At 40.7% G+C, this 21,029-nt stretch overlaps 1 protein-coding gene across 1 annotated transcript in view; it reads left to right on the top strand.

Moving 5' to 3' along the window:
- Nucleotides 1–21,029, top strand: part of IQGAP1 (IQ motif containing GTPase activating protein 1) — a 117,248-nt gene that overhangs the window by 48,611 nt on the left and 47,608 nt on the right. The window contains 9 exon segments of the mRNA XM_017854987.1: nt 3,333–3,400; nt 4,504–4,617; nt 5,483–5,661; nt 7,432–7,516; nt 12,578–12,741; nt 13,555–13,639; nt 16,773–16,936; nt 17,130–17,290; nt 19,052–19,214. Coding sequence (XP_017710476.1) covers nt 3,333–3,400; nt 4,504–4,617; nt 5,483–5,661; nt 7,432–7,516; nt 12,578–12,741; nt 13,555–13,639; nt 16,773–16,936; nt 17,130–17,290; nt 19,052–19,214 — 1,183 coding nt within the window.

Below are 21,029 nucleotides of genomic sequence, written 5' to 3'. Positions count from 1 at the left end.
GGATCACGAGGTCAGGAGATCGAGACCATCCTGGCTAACCTGGTGAAACCCCGTCTCTACTAAAAAATACAAAAAACTAGCCGGGCAAGGTGGTGGGCGCCTGTAGTCCCAGCTACTCGGGAGGCTGAGGCAGGAGAATGGCATAAACCCGGGAGGCAGAGCTTGCAGTGAGCTGAGATCCAGCCACTGCACTCCAGCCTGGGCGACAGAGCGAGACACCGTCTCAAAAAAAAAAAAAGAGTTAAAAGAAAGATGGTGCCCATGTCTACTTTTTATGTCAGCCGGTGATACGGTTGTGGCACCTTTAATTTACCATTGAAAGACATTAAAAGCTAATTCGGTGTTCTTGGTACTGTGAAAGCAACTGTATTAGTCCGTTCTTGTACTGCTATAAAGAAATACCCGAGACTGGGTAATTCATAAAGAAAAGGGTTTAATTGGCTTAAGGTTCCACAGCTTCTACAGGAAGCATGGCTGGAGAGACCTCAGGAAACTTACAATCATGGCAGAAAACAAAGAGGAAACAGTCACATCTCACGTGGCATTAACAAGAGGAAGAGAGAGGTGGGGAGGTGCTTACATACTTTTAAACAACCAAATCTAGCGATAACTCACTCACTGTTAGGAGCAGCAGCAAGGGGGAAATCTGCCCCATTGATCCAATCACCTCTCACCAGGCCCCCACCTGGGGATTACAATTTGACATGAGATTTGGACAGGGGCACAGACCCAAACCATATCTGCAACATTCTTGAACTTTCTTAAAATTTCTTGTTCCCTATTTCCAAATAGGAATAAATGAGAAAGAAATTCTTGGAGAAAAATATTCTCGCAATTAAGAATGCAGGTGTGATCCCAGCACTTTGGGAGGCCGAGACGGGCGGATCACGAGGTCAGGAGATCGAGACCATCCTGGCTAACACGGTGAAACCCCGTCTCTACTAAAACTACAAAAAACTAGCTGGGCGAGGTGGCGGGCGCCTGTAGTCCCAGCTACTCGGGAGGCTGAGACAGGAGAATGGCGTAAACCCGGGGGGGCGGAGCTTGCAGTGAGCTGAGATCTGGCCACTGCACTCCAGCCTGGGTGACAGAGCAAGACTCCGTCTCAAAAAAAAAAAAAAAAAAGAATGCAGGTGTGATGTATTAGTGAGAAAAATATATAAGGGAACATATTACATGTATAGAAATTTATTAGTTATTTTGCTTTGGAATTTCTTTTTTAAAGAGGCAGGGTCTTACTCTTTTGCTTAGGCTGGAACACAGAGGTGTGATCTTGACTCATTGTAACAACCTCCGAGGCACAAGCTATCCTCCTGCCTTAGCCTCCCAAATAGCTAGGGCTACAGGCATGCACCACCATACCTGGCAAATTAAAAAAAATTTTTTTTGTAGAGACAGGGTCTTGCTATGTTACTCATGCTGTTTTGAATTCCTGACCTCAAGCGATCCTCCTGCCTCTCCTTCTCAAAGTACTGGAATTACAGGCGTGAGCCGCTACACCCAGTCTGGAGAATTTTTTGAATACATTTAAAATCTTCTGAGAGAGGAGCTTTATATATCCATCTTGAGTGTTTTACCTGAAAGAAAAGCATTTAATCGTATACATATGTCTTATACTTGCACTTCTCTGAGAAAATGATTAGCTTCTGTGGATGCATAAAGTCTAGTGTGTTTTGAGAATACTTGATTTTTTTTTTGTTTTTCTCTTATACATTTGGGTTTATTATATACAATTTAAATTTTGATCAGTTCTGTGATTGCAGTGTACATGATGCATGTTTGTATTTAGATGATACTGAGTTTATAGATTATTTACAAAAACTGTATACCGCTTTAAGTTTCTATGATTTATTTCTTATATATTTCTTATTTCCCTGCTTGCTTTAAACTGTCAATTTCTTGCTTTTGTCAGTATCTGTGAAGTACCCTTCTGATCTCTTCTAATTTATTGGTTCCAATCAGCTAGGGCTTTAGAATCCACTTAACACAGGCTTATGGACATTGATTTATCTGTCCATTCATCTGTCAAATATTGATTAACATTTATTAATATATGCTAGGCTCTGGGTAGACATTAGTGAATGAGCCCTGTATTGTCCCTGCTTGCATGAAGCTTAGAGTCTAAGTGATTTTTTTTTTTAAGTTTATTTTATTTTATTTTATTTTTTTTTTGAGACGGAGTCTCGCTCTGCCACCCAGGCTGGAGTGCAGTGGCCGGGTCTCAGCTCACTGCAAGCTCCGCCTCCTGGGTTTACGCCATTCTCCTGCCTCAGCCTCCCAAGCAGCTGGGACTACAGGCGCCCGCCACGTCGCCCGGCTAGTTTTTTGTATTTTTTAGTAGAGACGGGGTTTCATCATGTTAGCCAGGATGGTCTCGATCTCCTGACCTCGTGATCCGCCCGTCTCGGCCTCCCAAAGTTCTGGGATTACAGGCTTGAGCCACCGCGCCCGGCCGCTTTTTTTTAAGTTTAAAAGTAAAATAATTTTACCAACCTGATACTTAGAAAGTAAAAATATATGAAATATTATTTATCTAAAGCTGTTAAATTACCTGGATTAAGCTTTTCCATCAGTAATATTAATTCAGTTTAAGTAAGATTTGCCATCTGAATCATTTTTATGAAGCTTTTCTAAGATGTCTTGTTATTTAAAACTTATTGATTACAGGAAAGCAAACAAATGAAGAAACACTTCACTATTAATTATATTAACATTAATGTTAACATATTTTTTTCTTTTTTGAGATGGAGTCTCGCACTGTTGCCCAGGCTGGAGTACAGTGGTGCGATCTCAGCTCACCGCAGCCTTTGCCTCCCAGGTTCAAGCGATTCTCCTGCCTCAGTCTCCTGAATAGCTGGGATTACAGGCACATGCCACCACGCCTGGCTAATTTTTGTATTTTTGGTAGAGACGGAGTTTTGCCATGTTGGCCAGGCTGGTCTCAAGCTCCTGACTTCAGGTGATCTGCCCACCTCAGCCTCCCAAAGTGCTGGGATTACAGGCATGAGCCATCGTGCCTGGCCATTAACATCTAATTATACATTGACTTTGTGCCAGAACCGGGACTTGAATTTGTGCCTACTGATCTCCCCAGTCCAGGGCTCTTTGCATTGTGTTATGTGACTTTTTAGGACAATGCTGTCATTTAAACTAAAAAAAAAAACACTCTGAGGTAAATAGAGTGTTGTAACTACAAAGGAGACTGTTGTAGGTACTGGGAGTCTCAGTGTTCAGAATGCTTCTATTTTATTCTTCATGCTGATTTTCCCCTTTTAAGGGTGGCAGCTAGGCACTGCTGGGAGGCCTAACCTTTTGCATATTGTATCTTCTAGTTTGTACCTGTTCAAGCTAGGCCTGGCCCCTCAGATTCAAGACCTATATGGAAAGGTTGACTTCACAGGTAAGGAGTTACAGACTTGGCAGGAAATGCTTGAATTATGTGGAAATAGCCTGGAGAGCCAGCAGTACCAATTTTAAAGACCTAAGGCTTTAAAAATACTCTGGCAGTGGAGGTGAAAGAAATATTGATAACTTGCTTCTCTAATGTGGGGTAAAGAACACTAAACTTGGAATTTCAAGCTCTGTTCTCTCACTTATAATGTGAGCATGATTAGTGAGTCTCAGTTCTTATATATAAATTGGGGATAACATTAACATATATAAAAATATAATAATGTTAACACATAACATTAAATGTTCGGGTATGTTGAAAAAAGCTTTATAACTATCTTTCCCTTTCCATTCCAGCAAGCATCTGTTGTAGGCAAAGCAAGAAGGGAGAGTGGGAAGTGAGATGACACAGAGATGCCAATTTAGTAATTTTAAAGTTTAAGCTTATTTGGATGCGTGTTTCTATGTGTATTTGCTATAGCCAGATGCTTGAAGAGATGAGGGATTAGGGAGAAAAAGGACAGTGGTAATATTGTTTAAGGGTAAGATAGATTCAAGTCTTTCAAAGTGGTGATTATTTTGTTGGCTTGAAAGTTTAAAACTTGGTAAGAAATTTTTTGTCCATGATATTTTTTCCTTCCAGGGAAGTTATTCACCAGACCTGGGGAAAGGACCAGACCTTACATGTTTTATCATTTGGCTTTCTGCCTTAGAAATGAAATTGTTGAATAGCAGCTAATGTTTTGGATTGTAAAGACTGAGATAACTGACTTAGTTTGTGATTCACTTATTGTTGAGCTCACATTAAAGCTGTTCCATTTATAAGTTCGTTGTAGGAAATGCCACAAGTAGCAATTCTGAACAACTATTTCCTGTAGGACCTGCTCACTTTATAGTTATTTTTGATGCCTTTGATAATAATAATGTTTGACTGCATTTTATATGCCAGTTACTGTGTTAAGTGCTTTCCATACATTTTATCTTTATATCGTTATAACACCCTAAAAGGTAAATGCCATTTAATCCCATTGTATAGTTGAGGAATATGTTTCCTTCTCTTGGTTATGGAAAGGTGCCTAGCTTGATTGACTGAGTATTAATTCCCTCCTGTAGAAGAAGAAATCAACAACATGAAGACTGAGTTGGAGAAGTATGGCATCCAAATGCCTGCATTTAGCAAGATTGGGGGCATCCTGGCTAATGAACTGTCAGTGGATGAAGCCGCATGTAAGAAGAGAGAAATCTCATGGGTTCAACTGAGATTTTTGCCACCATTTCCAGTAATTAATTCTATAGTGATGATCTAGGACATTGTGAATCTTGCTAGCAAGTTTAAGTCCATAGATGTAGTTGTAAACACATAGCCTTCCATGCCGTTGTTATTTGGAAATACATGATTAATTCTGATTAAAGTGAAAGCATTTAGAAAGGAAGTCCTGACTGGACGTGGTGGCTCACGCCTTGGAATCCTAGCAGTTTGGAGGCCGAGGCGGGTGGATCACCTGAGGTCGGGAGTTCAAGACCAGCCTGGCCATGGTGAAACCCCATCTCTACTAAAAAAACAAAAATTTAGCCGGGCGTGGTGGCGCGGGCCTGTAATCCCAGCTACTCGGGAGGCTGAGGCAACAGAATCACTTGAACCCAAGAGGTGGAGGTGGCAGTGAGCCGAGATAGCGCCATTGCACTCCAGACTGGGCAACAAGAGTGAAACTCTGTCTCGAAAAAAGAAAAAAAGAAAGGAAGTCCTACATTTCCGTGGCTCATTGAGTTTCTTATTGTTTTATGGTGTTTACTCGGTAATTAAGGCAAATATCTGCAGAGCAAGTGCTCTTTGCAAGGCTCTCTTATGAGTATTTCTCTGAGATTCCAAATTCATCATCCCAAACATGGATCACAGATGGAGCTGTGGCTTTGTATACCATAAGGAAGAGGGTAGGCTCATAGGGCCCAGGGAGCCAGTCTTTGAACCCCAGTTGTTATTTCTCTGTGAAAAGGAGCCTCTGTCTCTAATGGGGGGTGCAGTGTTGCTTTCTATTGTGGTATACATCCTTTAATCTGTATAATCTCAGTGTTTTTGTTTTTGTTTTTTTAGTACATGCTGCTGTTATTGCTATTAATGAAGCTATTGACCATAGAATTCCAGCCGACACATTTGCAGCTTTGAAAAATCCCAATGCCATGCTTGTAAATCTTGAAGAGCCCTTGGCATCCACTTACCAGGATGTACTTTACCAGGCTAAGCAGGACAAAATGACAAATGCTAAAAACAGGGTAAAAATGCAACATCTGTTCTTTCTAATTAATTTATGTTATTCCAACATTTGATGTGGCTCCAGTTTAAACATCAATTTTATTGAGATGCAATTTACACACAACAAAATTCACCGAATTTTAAATGTACAGTTTGAGTTTTGACAAATATATGTGATCATTTAACCATCATCCCAAAAAGTTACTTAGTGTACTTTTGCAGTCAGTTTTTACCTCACCCACACCCCTGAGCCCAGGCAACTACCAGTCTGTTTTCTATTGCTGCCATTTACCTTTTTTAGAAATGGAATGATGCAGTGTCTAATCTTTTGGTGTGAGACTCCATATTGACCTCTACTTCTTGAATTTTATATAAATAAAATTCTGGAGTGTAGCCATTAAAATTAATAGTGCCCTTTGGAAAGATTATCTCTAAATATTAACATAGTCTTTCCTCTTTCCCAGATTCTTTGGGGTAAAATGTTTGTGTACAATTGTTAGGGGTATGTGGAAGTTAGTTAAATGATTCTGACTTGAAAAAACTGAATCTAGGGATCCCATTCAAGACTTCACACAGGCTGGTCATGGTGGCTAATGCCTGTACTCCCAGCACTTTGGGACGCCAAGGCAGGCGGAACACCTGAGGTCAGGAGTTTGAGACCAGCCTGGCCAATATGGCGAAATCCCATCTGTACTGAAAGTCCAAAAATTGGCCCGGCGTTGTGGTGGGCTCCTGTAATCCCAGCTACTTGGGAGGCTGAGTCAGGAGAATTGCTTGAACCTGGGAGGTGGAGGCTGCAGTAAGCCAAGATCACATCAGCTGGGAAACAGAGCGAGAGTCTGTCTCAAAAAAAAAAAAAAGCTTCACACAAATTTATCCACCTCTTGTTAAAATTAGTGGTTGATGACAAAATGAAAACAACCCTGCTCTCAGAACAGTCTTTGTATCTCTTATCGTAGAGCAGGGATTTCAGTTTCCCAGTTAGGTGCCAAACTAGCCTGCAGGCAAGTAGCTGCTGCCATGCCCCTGCCTATGTCACCAGTGAGACTCCAGGATTGTGGATCTGTATGTGCCCATTCTGCTCAGATCTGAGGCAAGGATGTGCTGCCTCTAATCCCAGCACTTTGGGAGGCCAAGGCGGGCCGATCACTTGAGGTTAGGAATTCGAGACCAGCCTGGCCAACATGGTGAAACCCCTTCTCTACTAAAAATACCAAAAAAATTAGCTGGGCCTGATGGTGTACGCCTGTAGTCTCAGCTACTTGGGAGGCTGAAGTAAGAGAATCACATGAACCCAGGAGGTGGAGTTTGTAGTGAGCCAAGATCATGCCATTGCACTGCAGACTAGGTGACAGAGCGAGACTCTGTCTCAGAAAAAAAAGTCTCGCTCTGTCGCCCAGACTGGAATGCAGTGGTGCAGTCATAACTCACTGCGGCCTTAAACTTCTGGGCAGAGCAATCTTCCTGTCACAGCCTCCTGAGTAGCTGGGACTACAGGTGTGTGCCACTACATTGGGCTAATTAAAAAAAAAAAATTTGTAGAGATGGGGTCTCGCTATATTGCCCAGGCTGATCTCAAACTCTTGGCCTCAAGCCATCTTCCCACCTTGGCCTTCCAAAGGACTGGGATTACAGGCATGAGTTACTGTGCCTGCTTTGTTCTTTATAAAGGATCTTAAGCTACACCCATATTCTTGGTAGTGTTATGGTGCAGGAGGAGCACAGGTATATTTATGTGGTCTTCTTAGACACCTTAGGCTAACTTAATTACGCTTTTTACTCATCCTCAGACAGAAAACTCAGAGAGAGAAAGAGATGTTTATGAGGAGCTGCTCACGCAAGCTGAAATTCAAGGCAATGTAAACAAAGTCAATAGTAAGTATGTTCCTGAGTCAGGCATTTAAAGGGATATTATAATATAATGTGAATGTTGATCTATTCTGGGACTTACAACATGATTTAATTTACTTACTTTAGTGGATTTGTTTAGCAACAATTGCTTATTAACAATCTTTTGTGTTTCTATTCCTCCGTTTTAAATCTTCAGTCAGCCCCTTGTTCCTACACTGACAGTAGCGTCATAGTAGTCTTTTTGGCTATAGTTTCACTCTTTCACCCTATTACATGCTTTTAAAAATTATTTTCCTGGCCAGGTGCAGTGACTGATTAATCCCAGCACTTTGGGAGGCCAAGGTGGGTGGATCACCTGAGGTCAGGAGTTTGAGACCAGCCTAGCAATATGGTGAAACCCCATCTCTACTGAAAATACAAAAAGTAGCTGGGCATGGTGGCGTGCACCTGTAGTCCCAGCTACTCGGGAGGCTGAGGCAGGAGAATTGTTTGAACCTGGGAGGCACAGGTTGCAGGGAGCTGAGATGGTGTCACTGTACTCCAGACTGGACAACACTGAGACTCTGTCTCAAAAAAAAAAATTATTTTTCTATTTTTTTTAAGTAACATTAAAGTTTTGTTTTTCCTTTAAAGAATAATGCAAACTGTCTAGATATTAAACAATAAACCACAAAAATTAGACTCCATCACTTAGAAATAATCATCACTTAGAAATAATCATTACTGGCATTTTTTTGTATGTTCTTCAAAATGTGTCTGCGTGTGTGTGTGTGTATGTATGTGTGTGTGTGTATGTATGTGTGTGTGTATGTGTGTGTATATATATAATTTTCTTTTTTCTTTAAGAGACAGAGTTACACTCTGTTGCTTAGGCTGCAGTTGCGATTATGGTTTACTGCAGCCTCAGACTCCTGGGCCCAAGCCATCCTTCTGCTTCACATTCCCTAGTAACTAGGACTACAGTCATGCGCCACCACACCCAGCTGCTTTTTACAATTTTTTTGAAGAGACAGAGTCTCGCTCTTTTGCCCAGGTTGGTCTCAAACTCCTGATTCAAGTGATCCTGCTACCTTGGCCACCCAAAGTGCTGGGATTACAGGCGTGAGCTGCTTTGCCCAGCCTCCAAAACATATTTAAACAAAATTGAGATTATACTTTTAATGCTGACTTTTATATGTGTGTTACTTTGGGGAAATTAATTTATTGAAATTATCATTTTGTTGCTACTCTGCTAAAGAACTCAGCATGACTTCTTCATACTTGCCTGACAAAATGCAGATCCCTAGCCTAGTGAAGTTCTTAATGCAATATTTCATGCGTACAGCTCTCAGTAGAAGCTCATTTGCCTAATTACCTCCCATACTCATTCTGTACATTTTATGACTTAAAAAGAATCAGGGCCGGGCAATTCCGGCATTTTGGAAGGCCAAGGCAGGTGGATTTCCTGAGCTTAGGAGTTTGAGACCATCCTGGGCAATGTGGCAAAACCCCGTCTCTAAAAAAAATACAAAAACTAACCAGACGTGGTGACATGCGCCTGTAGTCCCAGCTACTTGGGGGCTGAAGCAGGAGGATCGCTTGAGCCCAGGAGGTTGAGGCTGCAGTGAGCTGTGTTCACACCACTGCATTGTAGGCTGGGCAACAGAGTGAGACCCTGTCTCAAAAAATTAATTAATTAAAATTTTTTTTAAAAAAAATCTGGCTGTGAAGTGGTACTGACCTGATATTTGATCTCTTGTTCCTCTGTTAAAAGCTGTGTAACATTGGGCACCTGCAGTAGAGTTGTTATGCAGATAATATGAGATAGTGTATGTAAATGGCCAGCTATTTAGTAAATACTCAGTGAACATTAGTATTATCACTTTGTTAGTCATGTAATCTCTCTACTGTAATGCCCTCATGCCTCATCTCTTCCTAATCCAAATTGTACCCATCATTCAAGATCCAGTTCAATTTTCACTTCAGTGCCTATCACAGTTCAATATGCTTGGCTTTCAAATCTGTGTCATACACAGGCTCATCCCTATACATTTGTACTTAATTATGTATTGTCTTGTATTGCTTGTTCTTCTGACATCTTTGTAAACTCCTTAAAGTAGAGATTATATATTCTGCTTCTTTTGAAGTCCTCCTAATTCCTAGCATAGGTTTAGACTCACTAAAAAAACTAAAAAGTTTTATTTCAACCAGCTAGGCCAGGCCTAATCTTGTTTTGCTCAAGATACTCATAATAATAATAATAGTAATTGTTCATTTGGAGGACTAAATTTCTCATTTGAACTAATACTAATAAGTAGAGATTTAGAAGATTTTACCAATTCCATAGGATTGGAGTTCTAAGTCCTGACCAGCATTCTTGTTTTTTGGGTTATTTTTTATTTTTTATTTTTTGAAACAGAGCCCAGGCTGGAGTGCAGTGGCGCAATCTCGGCTCACTGCAATCTCTGCCTCCCGGGTTCAAGAGATTCTCCTGCCTCAGCCTCCCAAGTAGATGACCAGCATTGTTTGTATTCTGCTGCCTTCTGGTTCATTTAGGATAATGACCTTCCGAGCAGAATAATCCATTCAAATGTGGATGGTATCTTGTGCTGAATCTGTATTAATTCTTAAGTCAGCAAATATAAACTGGAGTGTCCTTATGGTTGGTTCTCTGTGAGAAGAAAGTCCAGCATGTTTCCTGTTGCATAGAGTACATAAAATATTTTTTGTTTTACTAAGGGATTTTTCTCTACCTTACTATTTGGTATTTTATAACCTTTGTAATTTTACCTTGCTAATTATATAAGAATCAGTTGTGAGCACATGTAAGGAAATAACAATATGTATATGTTCTTAAAATGTCCTATTCATATTATTATTATGTAGTCAGAGGAGCAAAATAATAAAAATTCCCTCAAATACCTTTCAGTATAGTGGGGAGGATAGACATGCAAATGAGTACTTTTAGGGCAGCTTGATTAGAGCAAGGTGCCAAGAGTGCATGTGGTATAGTCATAGAATAAAGAAGGGAATGATGATTTCTGTCTAGAAGTTTGAGTAGGTTTTCAGTGTACATGGATCTTCACAGGGATCCTTAGGATAGATAAGAGGATGAGGATAAGGCAGAATTCCCTATGAAAGGACAGTCTTTTCCTAATTGTAGACAAAGTCTGAGGCAAAGGAAAGTTAGATGCCAGGAGGGTATAGGGACTTCAGGTTCCAGGAATTAATGTAATTATAGATAAGATTCTTTGCCTAGAGCATTCGAAGCAGCAATGAGGCCATTGACACTGCCCCGGGAAAAAGCTACAGGCCAAACAGTTAAAATTAGAAAAGTTTTATTTTTTTGTTAAGTAGAATATGGAAAATTAGAGTTATATAACTAAAGTTCAGTGAGAGGAAGTATTTAAGTAATGTTCCACACTTTATTATCTTTGCAATATAAATGTTTATAGATATTCATTTAATATTTACATGTTTAAGTAGTATGTATACACTTCTAGAAAAAGCAAAATTTACTAGATGCTTTTGTAGATAGATACTGTAAGATTCTATGCTGTATACCTAGAGAAAGTCGTTTGTTATCTACATTGATTATATTTTCTGTCCCTAGCTATTATGAAAGCTCCATTAGGATAAGGATATTTGGTTTTTTCCCTATTATGTTTGCAGCATGTAGCAGATCCTCAGTAAATATCATTGAAGGAATGGATGATTAGTTGGCTAACAGCCACATAGACCTACAGACATGACTTGAGAAGCCACCGCCTTGGTTTGGTGCTCAGTTCAATGGCGGGTATAAATACTAGGAAGAAATAAACAGTATCTTAGGAGCCTACAGTGAGACCTCACATCCATACCGATGTTTTAACCTTTTCTTCCCCCCCCCCCTTTTTTTTAATAGTTCTAGTCTCCTCATTGCCCCTGCTTCCCATTTTCTAGTTTGAGACTTTATTTTCCCTTGGGCTGTTTTGCTTTTCTTTATAACAGCTTATTAATTTTACTTTGTTTTTTACTAATGAAAACATTTGCAATTGATAAGTACTACTATTCCCTAGATATTTTATTTTGGTATTTATTGATTTCTTTTGCTACTTAGATAAAATCAGATGTTTATCTGTAAGTGGTGGTAGGGACAGGCATTTTCTCTTCAAAAAATAAGGAAATGGAAAGTAATAAAGTAATTATGATTCCTTAGTGGCTATCGTTTCTGAAATCAGAAAGTAATTTATTCTGTCTTTCAGGCTAAGAAGACCTTTTTTGTTTTGTTTTTTTACAGTATATGAAGTGCTTTTATGTATGTGATTTTACTTAATCTTAAATCTATTCCTATGAGGGAAGTCATCTTCATTATCATTTTCAGATGAAGGAACATCTGGGTTTTCATTGTCATGTATTGTATTATAGAGCTTGTGTTAACTCAGTTTCTATGCTTAGAAGAGAGAATGTAGAGAGGGAGAAGATGGCTTTCACGCTGCACAGGTTGGACCACCCTTGATATCTGGGCACTGACTTGTGGGTGGAGTGTGTGCAGGAAGTATCAGGGTAATGAGAGGATTCAAAATGATGGTATGTAAGACATAAAGGAAATAAGGCTGCTCGTAAGGCATTTGCTGTCATAGGGAGGGGCAGTGGAATGTATTCAGTATGAACTTTAGGGCTGGAGCTTTAAAAATATTTTTGAAACAAAATTGTTCAAAGGTGTAGTAAATGGCCATGGGAGATACTTTCTCCTGTTTGGTAGTCTATAAGTATAATCTGGACAACTACTTGGCATTTTAAGGGAATTTAAGCGTCATGTTGGTCTGGATTGTTGGCTCCATGTTGGTGCTGAGCTGTCTACATTTGGAAGTTTTTAAGTGGGCTGGGAGTGTGGCCCAGGAATCTGTATGAAATCCGATGAACAGCTTGTTGGGAACCCCTGGACTTGATGACTCTAAGGTTCTTTTCCAATCCCGAGATCTTATGCTTCTGAGAACCACAGAGTAAAGGCTCTCTGAGTTATATTTCCGTATCTGGAACTGAGATTGGTTTTGGGGAAGGAAAACTATTCTAGGCTGTTCTGTTCACATAGTCCTTTCATAAGCTTTTGCCTTTTTTCCTCAGCATTTTCTGCATTAGCAAACATCGACCTGGCTTTAGAACAAGGAGATGCACTGGCCTTGTTCAAGGCTCTACAGTCACCAGCCCTGGGTCTTCGAGGACTGCAGCAACAGAATAGTGACTGGTACTTGAAGCAGCTCCTGAGTGATAAGCAGCAGAAGAGACAGGTAAACAGTCTGGATTGAAGCTGTAAGAGTTTGTATATATCCATTTGAATCCCATGCTGTCATTTAAAGATATATATGCTGCCTTTTTTTTCCCGCAATACAACTTTTTCCTCTGCGTATAAATTAGTTTGAAAAAATCCTCAGGTAAAATACACATTGTCTTCAACTCACTTTTGCTTGTAGAGCTATGAATCCTCTTTTAAAATAAACAGACAACACCCACCCATCCCCAGTCTAACCACTCCTTCACTTCAGCTGTCTCTCTCTTTAACTAAAAGACATTGGGGAAAACCTGAATATTTTTGCATTCTTACATCAGAATTTGCACTTAAAAAAAAACTGCACCTCATTAGTTTGCTCTGGTCAACACTGGAAAAGTACTTACTGTGCAATCAGGGTAGATGGTGTGGTATTGTATTTTGTGGGGGTTTTTTTTTTAGAACAAACATGAGGGACTTTCTTTTTTGTCTAAATAAGGGCAAGTATACATTTTACCAATACCCAGCGTACATTGGTCAAAGTAAGTAGCATTAACGTGCTTAAGATTCTACAAACGCTTTCCCCTTAGAATATTTTGAGGCTTTTCATGTAATATGTTTAAGAATGTACTGGTATCTGTAAAGTCACTCTACCCCAGCTTTGGCAAAGGCATTTGGCTCTAGCTGGGGCTGCCACCTTGGCTGCATGTAGCCTGAGCTGTCACTTATGACTATGGCTCTCTGTCCCTAGTGACTGCTTTTGAGAGATGAGAACCTTAAGGCCTGCAATCATAGGAATGAGTAATCTTTACATAATTTTCTTTGCTTTTATCAGAGTGGTCAGACTGACCCCCTGCAGAAGGAGGAGCTGCAGTCTGGAGTGGATGCTGCAAACAGTGCTGCCCAGCAATATCAGAGAAGTAAGAGTCCATTGAAACAGTATGGGAGGAAAGTTGTGGCTTTGTGTTACTGAAGGGTCTGAGGTTAGCTTCTGTCACTCTCATCCCCCACCTGAGCCTACCAGCTGTAACCAACTGCCAGGTACTTTTGGTGGCAGGAGGGTTCCTCCAGTTTGTTGTTGTTGTTGTTGTGGTTTTAATTGCTGTGTAATAGTTGTACATATTTTGAGGGTACATGTGTTTTGTTTTGTTTTTCAAACCAACCAAGAAGCACTGACATAATGATGTTTTGATACATGCATACAATGTGTAATGATCAAATCAGGGTAATTGGAATATGTCACCTAACACATTTATCTTTTGTTGATGTTGGGAACATTCCAATTCTTCTGTCTATTTTCAACTATACATTATTGTTAACTGTCGTCATCCTACTGTGGTATCTAACACTAGACCTATTCCTTGTATCTAATGGTAATTTTGTACCCATTAGCCAACCTCTCTATCTCCTCCTCCCCACTACCCTTCCCAGCTTCTGGGAACCACCAGTCAATTCTACCTCCATGAGATCCACTTTTTTAGCTCCCATATATGAGTGAGATCAGGAGGTATTTGCCTTTCTGTGTCTGGTTTATTTCACTTAACATAATGATCTTCAGTTTTTATGACTGAATAATATTCCATCATGTGTATATACTACTTTTTTTTTTTTTAACCATTTATTCATTGATGGACACTTAGGTTGGTTTCATATTTTGGCTATTGTGAATACAGCTGCAATAAACATGGGAGTGCTGATTTCCTTTCTTTTGGCCATATACCTAGCAGTGGGATTGCTGAATTATATGTAGTTTTATTTTAATTTTTTGAGGACTCTCCATACTGTTTTCCATAGTGGCTATAGTAATTTACATTCCCTTCAACAGTGTATGAGCCCTTTCTCTGCAGCCTTGCCAGCATTTGTTATTTTTTTGTCTTTGATAAAAGCCATTTTAATTGGAGTGAGAAGGTGTCTCATTGTGGTTTTGATGTGTATTTCCCTGATGATTAATGATGTTGAGCATTTTTTCATATATCTTTTGGCCATTTGTGTGTCTTCTTTTAATAAAAGTCTATTCAGCTTATTTGCCCATGTAAAAATTGGATTATTTGTGGGTTTTGTTTTTGTTTTTGTTTTTTTTGCTGCTGTTTGAATTTCTTATGTGTTCTGGTTATTGTTGTCTTTTCAGATGGATCATTTGCAAATATTTTCTCCCATTCTGTATGTTGTCTCTTCACTTTGTTGTTGGTTTCCTTTGCTTTGCAGAAGCTTTTTAGCTTGACGTAGTCCCATTTGTCTATTTTTGCTTTCATTGCTTATGCTCTTAAGGTCTTAGCTAAAAGACTTTGCTCAGATCAGTGTCCTGAAGCATTGCCCCAATGTTTTCTTCCAGTTGTTTCATAGTTTCAGGTCTTAGATTTAAGTCTTTAATCTATTTTGATTTATTTTTGTATATGATGAGAGATAGGGATCTAGCTTTATTCTTCTGCATATGGTTATCCAGTTTTCTCAACTCCATTTATTGAAGAGACTGTCTGTCTCAGCTCCTTTTATGTTGCTATAAAGGAATACTTGAGGCAGGGTAATTTATTAGCTCACAGCCCTGCAGGCTGTACAAGAAGCAAGGCACCAGTATCTGCTCGGTTTCTGGTGAGGGCTTTTGTGTTGCATCAAAACATGAAGGAGAAGATCAAAGGGCAAGTGGACTCATGTGAAGAGGGACCGATCACCCCGGGTAGTGAGTAGGGGTCCTGGCTTTATAACAACCCATTCTCATGAGAACTAATCCATTCTCCCCAAGAACCAATCCAGTCTTGCAAGAGCTTACTACCACGAGAATGGCACGAAGCCATTGATGAGACATTTGCTCCCATGACCCACACAGCTCCCACTAGGCACTGCCTCCCAACACCACCACACTAGGGATCAAATTTCTTCTTCTTCTTTTTTTTTTTTTTCTATTTTATACCCTCAGGGTGATGTCAGGGATCAAATTTCAACATGAGATTTGGTAGGGACAAACAAACCAAATCCAAACCATAACACTGTCTTTTCCCTAATGTGTGTTCTTGGTGCCTTTGTCAAAAAATGTTCTCCTCATGACTGTAAATGTGTGACTTTATTTCTGAGTTCTCTATAGTGTTCCATTGGTCTGTGTGCCTTTTTTATTTTGTTATTGTTGTTGTTGAGACAGAGTCTCACTCTGTTGCCAGGCTGGAGTGCAGTGGCGCGATTTCAGCTCACTGCAACCTCCGACTCCCTGGTTCAAGCGATTCTCCTGCCTCAGCCTCCCGAGGAGCTGGGATTACAGTCACGTGCCACCATACCCACCTAATTTTTGTATTTTTAGTAGAGATGGGGTTTCACCATGTTGACTAGGATGGTCTCGGTCTCCTGACCTCGTGATCCACCTGCCTTGGCCTCCCAAAGTGCCGGGATTACAAGCGTGAGCCACCACTCCTGGCCAAGTTACTCCAGTTTTAGAAGTAGAACTGGAGTCAATATAGGCTCACTTTGGCTCTCACACACTTCATGGTTTGTTAGGGAAATATCTGGAGAAGGTGAGACTTAAGGGGTTGCTGAGATTTGGATGGTGAAAGAGGAGAGAAAACGTTCCTAGTTCAGGACAATGAGGGAAAAAGGAGGCGGGAGCCAAAGTACAGTTGTTGAAAGATGTCTTTAAGGAATGGTGGTTAGAATACAAATTTTGTAAATGTTTTGGGCTGAGTTGTGTAAGATCAAAGGGTGGAAAGATCGTAGAAAGCTTTGAACGGTAGCTTAAGAAGCCAGGCAGTAAGTAGGAGAAGGAAGAGATGGTTTAGGTGGGAAGTAGTGGTAGCATATAGGATGAATTGAATAGGAAGAAAATAGGGATGAGGAGAACAGGTAGGAGACTGCTTTTTGAAGAAAACATCTTTATTGAGATATGGTTCACATAACGTACAGTTCACCCTTCTTCCTACAAAGGAGGCTGCTTTTTTAAAGATGAAAGTTCCACTTCAAACTTCATGGCTGATAGCCATAGAATGTAATTTTTTTCCGTGAAGATTGGCACCTTCTTCCCCTGAGGGCTCTCTAAGCCCACTGCATTTCTGACTCCTGTTTTCTACACAGGATTGGCAGCGGTAGCAGTGATTAATGCTGCAATCCAGAAGGGTGTTGCTGAGAAGACTGTTTTGGAACTGATGAATCCCGAAGCCCAGCTGCCCCAGGTGTATCCATTCGCTGCCGATCTCTATCAGAAGGAGCTGGCTACCCTGCAGCGACAGAGTCCTGAAGTGAGTTCACTAAACCTGTCCTGTTTGTGAGCAAAGTTGGGTGGAAGTGAATGTAATACCCACTTCTTCCTGTGGTTAGGTAGAACTTTTTTGCATGAACTTGGTTTTCTTATGGTTTTGTTAAACTTATAACTCCCTGGGTCTTGGAGAATGTCTTTCCTCACTGTTTTCCCTTCTGTCCCTTTCTGTACAGCATAATCTCACCCACCCAGAGCTCTCTGTTGCAGTGGAGATGTTGTCATCGGTGGCCCTGATCAACAGGGCATTGGAATCAGGAGATGTGAATACAGTGTGGAAGCAGTTGAGCAGTTCAGTTACTGGCCTTACCAATATTGAGGAAGAAAACTGTCAGAGGTGGGTGTCCAGAGTGAAGGGAGTGAATCCATTACGTAGCTGTTAACTCTGTCTTTTGTATGTCAGTGCTCCGATTTTCTTTGCAGGCATTATTACTTTATCATGGCCATACTTTTGTTTGGTTCTACTTTGATTCATTTAATTCTTTGCTATGCTGAAAAATATGACATTCCGTTCCTAAATATGTAAGTAGGCTTATTGAAGTATGTTACATAGTCAAAATAACACTATCTCAGACAAAGTTAAATAATACTTTTTTTTTTTTTTTTTGGAGACGATTGGGGTGCAGTGGCCGGATCTCAGCTCACTGCAAGCTCCGCCTCCCCGGGTTCACGACATTCTCCTGCCTCAGCCTCCTGAGTAGCTGGGACTACAGGCGCCCGCCACCTCGCCCGGCTAGTTTTTTGTGTTTTTTAGTAGAGACGGGGTTTCACCGGGTTAGCCAGGATGATCTTGATCTCCTGACCTTGTGATCCGCCCGTCTCGGCCTCCCAAAGTGCTGGGATTACAGGCTTGAGCCACCGCACCTGGCCAATACTTTTTAAATATCATCTAACCCTAGCTAGTTCATTTTCATTCTTCAGTTGTTCTCAAACTGTCCTTTATAACTGTTTTGTTGAAAACAGGATCCAGCCTAGGAACATGTATTATATCTGGCTGTTGTGTCCCTTGGGTATCTTTTAATCTAGAATTGTCCCTTTCTTCATGACACTGACTTGTTAAAAGGATGGGACCAATTGCCATGTAAGATGTCCTATTTTATGGATAGTTCTAGTTGCTTTCCCATATTTGCCTTATTCCTGTAAATTGGAAATTAAATCTATATGTTTGTCATGATTCAGTTCAACATTTTTGGTAATGTGTATTTCATATTGCCTCATATCAATAGGCATATAAAACCCACGTTTTCCACCATTAGAGATACTAAGATTGATCCCTGGATTAGGGAGACCACTTACATTTCCGTTGCATATTTATGTTTTTCCCTCATCACTAGAACATCATCTCTTTTGCACCATCAAAATACCCAGTTTTCCCTTAAGCATTCCCGTGATATTTTTTTAACCCAATTGATAATCTTTCCTAAATCAGTACCTTCAGTAAAAGTTGCTGAATGATGATTTGTTGCTCTGTCATTCCTTCTGCATTTATTAGCTCATGTGTAGCCTTTTTTTTCTTGTCTATGGAGGAATTGCTTGAACTGCTGCCTTTGATTCTAGAGTTAGTCTTTTTTTTTTTTTTTTTTTTTTTTTTTTTTTTTTGAGACGGAGTCTTGCTCTGTCGCCCAGGCTGGAGTGCAGTGGCCGGATCTCAGCTCACTGCAAGCTCCGCCTCCCGGGTTCACGCTATTCTCCTGCCTCAGCCTCCGGCATAGCTGGGACTACAGGCGCCCGCCACCTCACCCGGCTAGTTTTTTTGTCTTTTTTAGTAGAGACGGGGTTTCACCGTGTTAGCCAGGATGGTCTCGATCTCCTGACCTCGTGATCCACCCGTCTCGGCCTCCCAAAGTGCTGGGATTACAGGCTTGAGCCACCGCACCCGGCCCTAGAGTTAGTCTTAATGTGGAATTTAGAATATGTGACAGGATATTGAGAATAAGTGATTTCTATTGCATTTTTGCACTTTGTTTAAAGCAACTACACAGTTCTAAAACTGGCCTTGAGAATATATCAAATGGTTGGGATACCCTAGCAATCTTTGTTCCTTGAATATTTAAAAATGCTGTGCTTAATGCTCTTTTTACTTGGGGGTCTGGGGCAGGTATCTCGATGAGTTGATGAAACTGAAGGCTCAGGCACATGCAGAGAATAATAAATTCATTACATGGAATGATATCCAAGCTTGCGTGGACCATGTGAACCTGGTGGTGCAAGAGGAACATGAGAGTGAGTTATCTTCCTGTCCTCCCCAAATAATGTCACCAGTAATGATGATGTGATTCCATGAAGTGGTTCAAAATACTATTCCTAGAAGGATTTTGGGTGAGAGATTAAAATATCTATATAACACAAAAGCTAGAGTTGGATACTGTTTTGAGAACACCAGGCAATTGCTATAATTAGGTATATGTCCAATAAGAACTAAATTTTGGGGGAGGTGAATTGAACATGATCTGTTATTTTTAAATGCTGTTATAACAAGTAGTTCTGACACTACATGGAATTGGGTCAAATTGCACAGGTTGTAGGCATGTTCCTCCACAAGACTCCTCTCACTTCAGACACCAGCTGAAAGCTGCAGAGTTCCCAGGCCACTGTACTTCGGAACAACTGGCTGCAAATTTGGAGGAGCCGTCTATCCCCTTAGTTTAATAATTTGCTAGAATGACACAGAACTCAAGAAAATGCTAGACTTATGATTACAATTTTATTAGAAAATATATAAATCAGGATCAGCTGAAAGAAGAGAATTATCAGGCACTATCTGTGAGAGTCCTCAATCTGAAGCTTCTGTGTTCTCAGGATGTGTCACTCTCCTGGCACATTGATATGTATCACCAACTAGGGAAACTCACCTGAACTTTGGGCGTCCAGAGTTTTTATTTGGGCTTCATTACATGTGCGTGATTGATAGTATTGGCTTCGTGATTAAACTCAATTTTCATTTGGCCCCTGCTCCCTGGAGATTGGGAGGCCAGGCTGGTATCACATGACTCTAAACCACAAAGTCAATGGCTAGTCTCCATCCTTAAACTCTCAAGAGGCCAACCAGGAGTCATTGGTTGGCATAAATTCAGGTGTGGGCAGAGGGGCCCACTATGAATAACAGAAACATACCTATCACTCACGATATCCCAAGGGTCTTAGAGGCTCCTCCAGAGACAAAGACCAGCCAGACTTTTTATTATACAGCAGAGTCCTTACAAAAGCAGTAAGGCTGCCTAAGATACCTGGGGAGTGAACATTTCTAATTTTAATTTGTATTTTCTGTGAGAAACATTTAACTGACTTAGTGGGAAGAGCCTTGCCTTGCATTAGGGAGCCCTGGGCTTGGATCTTTCTTCTGCCATTTGTTTGCTGTGTAATGTTGGAGAAGAGATTGCTAAGCCTTGTTATTTCTTCTATAAAAGTGTTGCCGGGCGCGGTGGCTCAAGCCTGTAATCCCAGCACTTTGGGAGGCCGAGACGGGTGGATCACGAGGTCAGGAGATCGAGACCATCCTGGCTAACACGGTGAAACCCTGTCTCTACTAAAATACAAAAAAACTAGCCGGGCGAGGTGGCGGGCGCCTGTAGTCCCAGCTACTCGGGAGGCTGAGGCAGGAGAATGGCGTAAACGCGGGAGGCGGAGCTTGCAGTGAGCTGAGATCCGGCCACTGCACTCTAGCCCGGGCAACAGAGCAAGACTCCGTCTCAAAAAAATAAATACATAAATAAAAGTGTTAAATTAGGTGACTTTTTAAGGACACTTGAACCTTTTTAAGACTCTGTGTGACTTTAAGACTCTGTGTGATTTTAAGAATCCTTTGTGACTCAAGAATGTTTTTGATTACACATTCCAGTGTACCTGAAAGCTATACAGTAAGGCCAGTTTCATAAAAATCCTCATCACTTTTAAGTTAGAGCAGTTAAAAATGAAACAAAATGACTTGAGCATTCAATAGGAATATGAATACAAGCAAGTTTAGATGAAACAAACACTAATATTTAAAAAATTAAAACAGGGCCGGGCGCGGTGGCTCAAGCCTGTAATCCCAGCACTTTGGGAGGCCGAGACGGGCGGATCACGAGGTCAGGAGA

The sequence above is a fragment of the Rhinopithecus bieti genome, unplaced genomic scaffold (assembly GCF_001698545.2).
Source record: "Rhinopithecus bieti isolate Rb0 unplaced genomic scaffold, ASM169854v2 scaffold_39857, whole genome shotgun sequence".
NCBI lineage: Eukaryota > Metazoa > Chordata > Mammalia > Primates > Cercopithecidae > Rhinopithecus > Rhinopithecus bieti.
Note: the sequence above shows the minus strand (reverse complement) of the source record. Positions and strands in the feature narration are given on the sequence as shown.